A 10,424-nucleotide genomic window follows, 5' to 3' on the forward strand; every position below is an offset into this window, starting at 1 on the left:
GGGCTGCAGTGGGAGATTGCTTGCGAATGCTAAGCAGCAGCCACAGCAATCTCCTATGCCTGAGGGGGGGAGCGATCACACTGATTGCGCCCCCCTGGCTTTGCGCCGGGCTGAGGGGCTCACAGCAAAAGTATGTTTTTGTTTTTTTTTCCCAAGGGGACGTGGCCACGCCTCCCATGATTAGGCCACGCCCCATCTTTACCGGGGCCCGACAGCGCTCTCTAAGCCCCTGCTGGTGGCTGGCATCCTCTCCAGTCAAGTGTCCTGCACCTCTGCCTGTCTTGGGTGTTTAGCCACACTTCAGTGTCTCCTGCCTCCTCATTCAGTGTTTTGCCGCTTGTGTCATCTCGGCGGCACAAGTCGCACTCCAGTTTCTCCTGCATACGCCACCCTGCGTCCTGCAGCTTGTGTCATCTCGGCGGCACAAGTCTCACTCCAGTTTCTCCTGCATACGCCATCTGGTGTCCTGACGCTTGTGTCATCTCGGCGGCACCAGCCGCACTCCAGCATCATCTGCCGATGCAATGCCACATTCTGTTGATTGTGTCATCTGGGCAGCATAAGCAGCACTACCAGCCCTCAGGGCTGCTACACGGCTCAAAGGCCGCACCTTGCCAAGCACTACCAGCCCTTAAGGCTGCTACTCAGCCAAGGTCGCATCTAGCCAAGCATTACCAGCCCTTAAAGCTGCTCCTCGGCCCAAAGGCTGCATCTAGCAAAGCATTACCAGCCCTTAAAGCTGCTACTCGGCCCAAAGGCTGCATCTAGCAAAGCATTACCAGCCCTCAAGGCTGCTACTCGGCCCAAAGGCCGGTCCTCATCAAGTTATTCCAGCCCACAAGGCTGTTGCTGGACTTTTTCTCTTGGTGATACCCTTCAACCATAACAGAAACCTTTCCATTGCAATGGTGGTTAAATCAAAATGTGTATGAGAAAATAACACAACAGGATACATGAGACTGCATTATCTGTATTATACTATGTATGACTAAATATGATATAGACTGGTGCACATGTATTATATATAGGAGGAAATAATGCTACATAGACAAGAGAAACCAGAGTCTGCTCCATATGTATTATATCATGTATGAGGGAATAACATTACACAGACAGGAGACACCAGAGTCTGCTCCAAATGTATTATACCACGTATGAGGGAATAACATTACCCAGACAGGAGACACCAGAGTCTGCTCCATATGTATTATACCGTGTATGAGGGAATAACATTACACAGACAGGAGACACCAGAGTCTGCTCCATATGTATTATACCGTGTATGAGGGAATGACGGATGTGGCACCAGTCTGCTCCACATGTATTATACCGTGTATGAGGGAATAACATTACACAGGCAGGAGACACCAGAGTCTGCTCCATATGTATTATACCGTGTATGAGGGAATAACATTACACAGACAGGAGACACCAGAGCCTGCTCCATGTGTATTATACCGTGTATGAGGGAATAACATTACACAGGCAGGAGACACCAGAGTCTGCTCCATATGTATTATACCGTGTATGAGGAAATAACATTACACAGACAGGAGACACCAGAGTCTGCTCCATATGTATTATACTGCATATGAGGGAATAACATTACACAGACAGGAGACACCAGACTCTACTTCATATGCATTATACCCTCTAGTCTAGGGAATAATACTATACACAGTGAGGAGACACTAGAGACTGTTACACCTGTACTGTACGTGGGCGCTTCCGGTCAGTGCGCTGCGTTCCACCTGTAATGAGTGCAGATGCCGGGAGGCGCCAACAAAATGGCCGCCGTTTTATTTATTTGTAGGGTTTTTTTACATCACCGAGGTATTTTAGTTTGTGTCCTTTGTCTATCGTTTCTTTGTAGGGTAAAAAGGACAATAAAAAACTACATGACCCATGATCCCTTGCAGTCTATGTCACTGACGTCATCAACCAGCGCGGCTCAGGCTGTGTGATACTATGATCCCGATCGGAGGAGAGAGGCTCTGGCTGACATGACTGTAGTGTGTATTGTATATAGTACATGGTCACTGGGGCGAGAGACACGTAACCTGACAGCATGGTAAGGAGGCGTGGTTATTGAAATTAGGGGGTGGAGCTGTATTTGTTTTTTTGTCATGTAGCTCTGTATGAATGGTTCATACATGTAGCATGCAGCCTGCATTTACCATAACATTCACAGCCTATTCTACAGGTCTACTGGTGAGTAAGGGTGTGGTGTGTTCAGAGGCATGCCTCCAACATAGACCTGGAACCAGGAGGAGCTTCTCTTGTGGATGCATTAACCCTTGGTACCATATCATTACTCATGGCGATGACGATCGGCGGCTTCTGATCGCGCCCGTACACACCAGTAGATGCATCGATATACATCTGCAGATATATATCGGCCATCGCGATATGCCTGTGAACGATGTCGTTCACAGACATGTCGGGGGTACATGACGCGCTCGCGATATATATCGGCCATTTAATTGAACGGCCGATATATCGCTCAGTGTGTACCCTGCTTTATCCTGCCCATCCACTACTAGATGCGGGGACGACGGCACGATTACGACATCATAACCGTGCAGTCATTAGAGGTGCAGTGCATACACTGAATGTTCAGATGTTCAGTGTATGCAGATCAATCATCCCCCAACATGGCAACCTGACGGCGGTCCTCAGGTTGACCGTCATGTTCGGGTGATGATAGATGGCAAAAACGACCAGCGGGCGCGTGCATCACTGGTCGTTTTTTACATTGAACTGCCCGATTTGCGGACGATTACCAAGAGATTGAGCGATAACGATGGTCGTTATCGCTCAATCGCTAGGTTTAATCGCCTAGTGGATGGGCAACATTAGGTTAGCAGCCGATACATTTTCTGTGTTTGCCTCAAATATCTGCTCTTGCTGTAGCTTCTGCCTAATGTGATGTTAGTAAATACCATCATTGTATTGCGAGCACTCCAGTCTTATGGCGGGCACATGAAATATACTGGGTGCATTATGAGTTGGTTATACACCATTATAGGTAGTGTGATGGATAAGGGAATTGGGTCTGGTAATCTTTGTGTGCAAGTGATAAAGGTGGACGTGTTACTGTGGATGTCCTGCAGTGGCAGCAGGTCTGGTCTCCTGTACCCGTGTCAGTTCCTGGGGCTGTGGACGACGTGTTTATAATGAAGTAAAGTTCCAGTGATACCAGATAGTATGTGTAACGTCTGAGAATAATCTCTTATTTTCTAGCTATATGGGCTCCACCTGAACCTCTACAGTCCACTGAGAGATAACTGGGTTCAGTACAGCTATGACAAAAAAGACAAGATTATAAGATAAGCTACAGTTCTTCTGCTCTGAAGTTATAAAAGAAATTACTTCATTATAGGATTGTGTTGAGCCCAACGTAGTCTCTCTCTCTCTCTTCTTCATTATTACTAATGGTCATTATGTATTTGAAATAATATTTGTAACTGTCAGGTGATAAGTGACAAACTGTCTGCAGTTCACTTTCATAAAAAGTTATGTATTTATTTTTATTTATAGATGTCACCTCTCCTACCAGGACCAGAGCTTATACTCACGGTTCATGGGATGGACAAGGACAAGAGACACATGGCTGAGAAGATATTACATCTTACCATGGAGATCATCTACCTGCTGACTGGGGAGGTGAGGGAGTCTGGGAGTGTCACAGTGACATCACTATTATCTCTATTACTAACACAGGGACCTGACTGGGGAGGTGAGGGAGTCTGGGAGTGTCACAGTGACATCACTATTATCTCTATTACTAACACAGGGACCTGACTGGGGAGGTGAGGGAGTCTGGGAGTGTCACAGTGACATCACTCTTATCTCTATTACTAACACAGGGACATGACTGGGGAGGTGAGGGAGTCTGGGAGTGTCACAGTGACATCAGTATTATCTCTATTACTAACACAGGGACCTGACTGGGGAGGTGAGGGAGTCTGGGAGTGTCAAAGTGACATCAGTATTATCTCTATTGCTAACACAGGGACATGACTGGGGAGGTGAGGGAGTCTGGGAGTGTCACAGTGACATCACTATTATCTCTATTACTAACAAAAGGACCTGACTGGGGAGGTGAGGGAGACTGGGAGCGTCACAGTGACATCACTCTTATCTCTATTACTAACACAGGGACCTGACTGAGGAGGTGAGGGAGTATGGGAGTGTCACAGTGACATCACTATTATCTCTATTACTAATACAAGGACCTGACTGGGGAGTGTCTCAGTGACATCAGTTATGTATAGAACATTTAGACGCAAGGTTGTTAATTTTATATGTACAGTTGTATTTATTAATGTATTTTAATACACAGGATTGCACAGTAGTGAAGAAGAAATCTGGGGAAACACCCAGCAGCCGTCCCCGTATGTCAGGAGGACTGAGCAGGACCCAGAGCCCCATCATGGTGCCTCCACCTCACTCACTGATACATGAGAGACACAATGACCAGAAGATCCTGGAACTCACCAACAAGATCATTCAGCTGCTGACTGGAGAGGTGATTGCTGGGAATAGGACATTATACAGTAACACCAGGGGATGTGTCTGGGTGATGGCTGGAGAGGTGACTGCTGGGAATGGGACATTATACAGTAACACCAGGGGATGTGTCTGGGTGATGACTGGAGAGGTGACTGCTGGGAATGGGACATTATACAGTAACACCAGGGGATGTGTCTGGGTGATGACTGGAGAGGTGACTGCTGGGAATGGGACATTATACAGTAACACCAGGGGATGTGTCTGGGTGATGACTGGAGAGGTGACTGCTGGGAATAGGACATTATACAGTAACACCAGGGGATGTGTCTGGGTGATGACTGGAGAGGTGACTGCTGGGAATGGGACATTATACAGTAACACCAGGGGATGTGTCTGGGTGATGACTGGAGTGGTGACTGCTGGGAATGGGACATTATACAGTAACACCAGGGGATGTGTCTGGGTGATGACTGGAGAGGTGACTGCTGGGAATGGGACATTATACAGTAACACCAGGGGATGTGTCTGGGTGATGACTGGAGAGGTGACTGCTGGGAATGGGACATTATACAGTAACACCAGGGGATGTGTCTGGGTGATGACTGTATCATTGTGTGTGTCAGGTTCCTATAAGGTGTGAGGACGTCACTGTCTATTTCTCTATGGAGGAGTGGGAGTATATAGAAGGACACAGGGGTCTGTACAAGGACGTGATGATGGAGAATCACCGGCCCCTCACATCACTGGGTAAGAGGAGACTGTCACTTATTGTAATGGGGGAGCAGCTATGGGGTCACCTATATACACATCATCTAATAATCACATATATACAATGTAATCAGTCACTGTGTGTCTCCTACAGATGGAGCCAGTAACAGGAATACCCCAGAGAGATGTCCCCGTCCTCTTTATTCCCAGGATGATCCAGAGGAGAATCACAGTGTCCCACAGGAGGATCAGGTAGGTGGGATTTATGGTCTTGCAAAATATCAGAGTGTGTCTACGCTGTACGAGCTGTACAAATTTTGTTAGTTTTTTATACACTGTTCTGTTTGTGTTTCCTTAATTCATTGGATATTATGGTGCTATTTAGGTTGAAGATCTCATTGATATTAAGGTAGAAGGTAAAGAAGAGACATGTGTGATGGATGATCAGCAGTGTAAGGAGCAGGAAATCCCTACAGCTATCAGCACAGGTGAGTAATAATCACTAAGTACAGAACAGTCACATATTCTCCTTGTTCTGTCACTACAGCACTCTCTTATCCTACACCCTCCTCTGTCACTACAGCAATCTCTTATCCTACACCCTCCTCTGTCACTACAACAATCTCTTATCCTACACCTTCCTCTGTCACTACAGCACTCTCTTATCCTACACCTTCCTCTGTCACTACACCAATCTCTTATCCTACACCTTCCTCTGTCACTACAGTAATCTCTTATCCTACACCTTCCTCTGTCACTACATCAATCTCTTATCCTACACCTTCCTCTGTCACTACAACAATCTCTTATCCTACACCTTCCTCTGTCACTACAGCACTCTCTTATCCTACACCTTCCTCTGTCACTACACCAATCTCTTATCCTACACCTTCCTCTGTCACTACAGTAATCTCTTATCCTACACCCTCCTCTGTCACTACAGCACTCTCTTATCCTACACCCTCCTCTGTCACTACAACAATCTCTTATCCTACACCTTCCTCTGTCACTACAGCACTCTCTTATCCTACACCTTCCTCTGTCACTACACCAATCTCTTATCCTACACCCTCCTCTGTCACTACAGCAATCTCTTATCCTACACCCTCCTCTGTCACTACAGCACTCTCTTATCCTACACCCTCCTCTGTCACTACAGCACTCTTATCCTACACCCTCCTCTGTCACTACAGCACTCTCTTATCCTACACCTTCCTCTGTCACTACAGCACTCTCTTATCCTACACCTTCCTCTGTCACTACAACAATCTCTTATCCTACACCTTCCTCTGTCACTACAGCACTCTCTTATCCTACACCTTCCTCTGTCACTACAGCAATCTCTTATCCTACACCCTCCTCTGTCACTACAGCAATCTCTTATCCTACACCCTCCTCTGTCACTACAGCCATCTCTTATCCTACACCCTCCTCTGTCACTACAGCCATCTCTTATCCTACACCTTCCTCTGTCACTACAGCACTCTCTTATCCTACACCCTCCTCTGTCACTACAGCACTCTCTTATCCTACACCCTCCTCTGTCACTACAGCTTTCTCTTATCCTACACCTTCCTCTGTCACTACAGCACTCTCTTATCCTACACCCTCCTCTGTCACTACAGCCATCTCTTATCCTACACCTTCCTCTGTCACTACAGCAATCTCTTATCCTACACCCTCCTCTGTCACTAAAGTCATCTCTTATCCTACACCCTCCTCTGTCACTACAGCAATCTCTTATCCTACACCCTCCTCTGTCACTAAAGCCATCTCTTATCCTACACCCTCCTCTGTCACTACAGCCATCTCTTATCCGACACCCTCCTCTGTCACTACAGCACTCTCTTATCCTACACCCTTCTCTGTCACTACAGCAATCTCTTATCCTACACCCTCCTCTGTCACTACAACAATCTCTTATCCTACACCTTCCTCTGTCACTACAGCCATCTCTTATCCTACACCCTCCTCTGTCACTACAGCACTCTCTTATCCTACACCCTTCTCTGTCACTACAGCAATCTCTTATCCTACACCCTTCTCTGTCACTACAGCAATCTCTTATCCTACACCCTCCTCTATCACTACAGCAATCTCTTATCCTACACCCTCCTCTGTCACTACAGCCATCTCTTATCCTACACCCTCCTCTGTCACTACAGCCATCTCTTATCCTACACCTTCCTCTGTCACTACAGCACTCTCTTATCCTACACCCTCCTCTGTCACTACAGCCATCTCTTATCCTACACCCTCCTCTGTCACTACAGCCATCTCTTATCCTACACCCTCCTCTGTCACTACAGCAATCTCTTATCCTACACCCTCCTCTGTCACTAAAGCAATCTGTTATCCTACACCCTCCTCTGTCACTACAGCAATCTGTTATCCTACACCCTCCTCTGTCACTAAAGCAATCTCTTATCCTACACCCTCCTCTGTCACTAAAGCAATCTCTTATCCTACACCCTCCTCTGTCACTAAAGCAATCTGTTATCCTACACCCTCCTCTGTCACTACAGCAATCTGTTATCCTACACCCTCCTCTGTCACTACAGCAATCTCTTATCCTACACCCTCCTCTGTCACTACAGCACTCTTATCCTACACCCTCCTCTGTCACTACAGCAATCTCTTATCCTACACCCTCCTCTGTCACTACAGCAATCTCTTATCCTACACCCTCCTCTGTCACTACAGCAATCTCTTATCCTACACCCTCCTCTGTCACTACAGCAATCTCTTATCCTACACCCTCCTCTGTCACTACAGCAATCTCTTATCCTACACCCTCCTCTGTCACTACAACAATCTTATCCTACACCCTCCTCTGTCACTACAGCAATCTCTTATCCTACACCCTCCTCTGTCACTACAACAATCTCTTATCCTACACCCTCCTCTGTCACTACAGTAATCTCTTATCCTACACCCTCCTCTGTCACTACAGCAATCTCTTATCCTACACCCTCCTCTGTCACTACAGCCATCTCTTATCCTACACCCTCCTCTGTCACTACAGCAATTTCTTATCCTACACCCTCCTCTGTCACTAAAGCAATCTCTTATCCTACACCCTCCTCTGTCACTAAAGCAATCTCTTATCCTACACCCTCCTCTGTCACTACAGCAATCTCTTATCCTACACCCTCCTCTGTCACTACAGCAATCTCTTATCCTACACCCTCCTCTGTCACTACAGCAGTCTCTTATCCTACACCCTCCTCTGTCACTACAGCAATCTGTTATCCTACACCCTCCTCTGTCACTACAGCACTCTTATCCTACACCCTCCTCTGTCACTACAGCACTCTCTTATCCTACACCTTCCTCTGTCACTACAGCACTCTCTTATCCTACACCTTCCTCTGTCACTACAACAATCTCTTATCCTACACCTTCCTCTGTCACTACAGCACTCTCTTATCCTACACCTTCCTCTGTCACTACAGCAATCTCTTATCCTACACCCTCCTCTATCACTACAGCAATCTCTTATCCTACACCCTCCTCTATCACTACAGCAATCTCTTATCCTACACCCTCCTCTGTCACTACAGCAATCTCTTATCCTACACCCTCCTCTGTCACTACAGCCATCTCTTATCCTACACCTTCCTCTGTCACTACAGCACTCTCTTATCCTACACCCTCCTCTGTCACTACAGCAATCTCTTATCCTACACCCTCCTCTGTCACTACAGCACTCTCTTATCCCACACCCTCCTCTGTCACTACAGCCATCTCTTATCCTACACCTTCCTCTGTCACTACAGCAATCTCTTATCCCACACCCTCCTCTGTCACTACAGCCATCTCTTATCCTACACCCTCCTCTGTCACTACAGCACTCTCTTATCCCACACCCTCCTCTGTCACTACAGCCATCTCTTATCCTACACCTTCCTCTGTCACTACAGCAATCTCTTATCCCACACCCTCCTCTGCCACTACAGCAATCTCTTATCCTACACCCTCCTCTGTCACTACAGCAATCTCTTATCCTACACCCTCCTCTGTCACTACAGCCATCTCTTATCCTACACCTTCCTCTGTCACTACAGCACTCTCTTATCCTACACCCTCCTCTGTCACTACAGCCATCTCTTATCCTACACCCTCCTCTGTCACTACAGCCATCTCTTATCCTACACCCTCCTCTGTCACTACAGCCATCTCTTATCCTACACCCTCCTCTGTCACTACAGCAATCTCTTATCCTACACCCTCCTCTGTCACTACAGCAATCTCTTATCCTACACCCTCCTCTGTCACTAAAGCAATCTCTTATCCTACACCTTCCTCTCTCACTACTACAGCCATCTCTTATCCTACACCCTCCTCTCTCACTACTACAGCACTCTCTTATCCTACACCCTCCTCTGTCACTATATACTAAGGGAAAGTATCTGCCCAGTGGGGGAATCAGGAGCCATCAGCCCCTATTATACTCCTGCTCTCCCCCTCACATCATGTCACTGTGTGTTACCAGTCCAGAGATCTGACCAGTCTCCTCCCCACACTCTCTGGTGTATCTCATATATCAGGAGCCATCAGCCCCTATTATACCCCTGCTCTCCCCCTCACATCATGTCACTGTGCGTTACCAGCCCAGAGATCTGACCAGTCTTCTACCCACACTCCCTCTGGTGTATCTCACACAACTCAGCACAATGAGCTTCAGTATGATCTGTTCTCATAGACCCTAGATTCCCCATAGTTACCCAGTCAGTGACCAGTGGGTTGAGGCTCCATGTGACATTACCCATGATCCTTTCAGTTCTCTACCACAGATGAGATTACTCATGATCCTCAAACTGAAAAAAAATCTGAAGCACTCCCAGATCACATACTCTGGTGCTTAGTGTCAAACAGAACTTGACAAGATATTAATTTATCTTTGCTATCACATGACCTTTAGTAGATATATCCTTAATGTTCCAACATATTATGTTTTAGTGGTCTGGAGGTCCTATCCAACCACTGGAGATGGCAGTACCACATGTGACCCATAGTCCTCCCTGTACAGTTCCACATATGACATTGCCCATAGTCCTCCTTGTGCAGGATCCCCTGTGATGCTACCTATGGTCCTTCCTGAGAACTACCCCATGACATTACCAGTCATCCTCCCTGTGCACGGATATAAGGACACCGTTGTTTCCGATGTCCAGTGCTGGTGTATCTCATACATCTTC

General features: G+C 46.9%; 1 protein-coding gene across 1 annotated transcript in view; it reads left to right on the forward strand.

Moving 5' to 3' along the window:
- Nucleotides 1-2,129: 2,129 nt before the first annotated feature.
- LOC148436279 (uncharacterized) overlaps nucleotides 2,130-10,424 on the forward strand; it is a 193,352-nt gene continuing 185,057 nt past the window's right edge. Inside the window, exons 1-6 of the mRNA XM_088465080.1 lie at nucleotides 2,130-2,211; nucleotides 3,541-3,666; nucleotides 4,346-4,531; nucleotides 5,139-5,262; nucleotides 5,378-5,475; nucleotides 5,609-5,711. Coding sequence (XP_088321206.1) covers nucleotides 2,143-2,211; nucleotides 3,541-3,666; nucleotides 4,346-4,531; nucleotides 5,139-5,262; nucleotides 5,378-5,475; nucleotides 5,609-5,711 — 706 coding nt within the window. The 5' untranslated portion in view covers nucleotides 2,130-2,142. The remainder of the gene's footprint in view (nucleotides 2,212-3,540; nucleotides 3,667-4,345; nucleotides 4,532-5,138; nucleotides 5,263-5,377; nucleotides 5,476-5,608; nucleotides 5,712-10,424) is intronic.

Source organism: Taudactylus pleione, unplaced genomic scaffold (assembly GCF_031769625.1).
Source record: "Taudactylus pleione unplaced genomic scaffold, aTauple2 ptg001845l, whole genome shotgun sequence".
Lineage (NCBI taxonomy): Eukaryota > Metazoa > Chordata > Amphibia > Anura > Myobatrachidae > Taudactylus > Taudactylus pleione.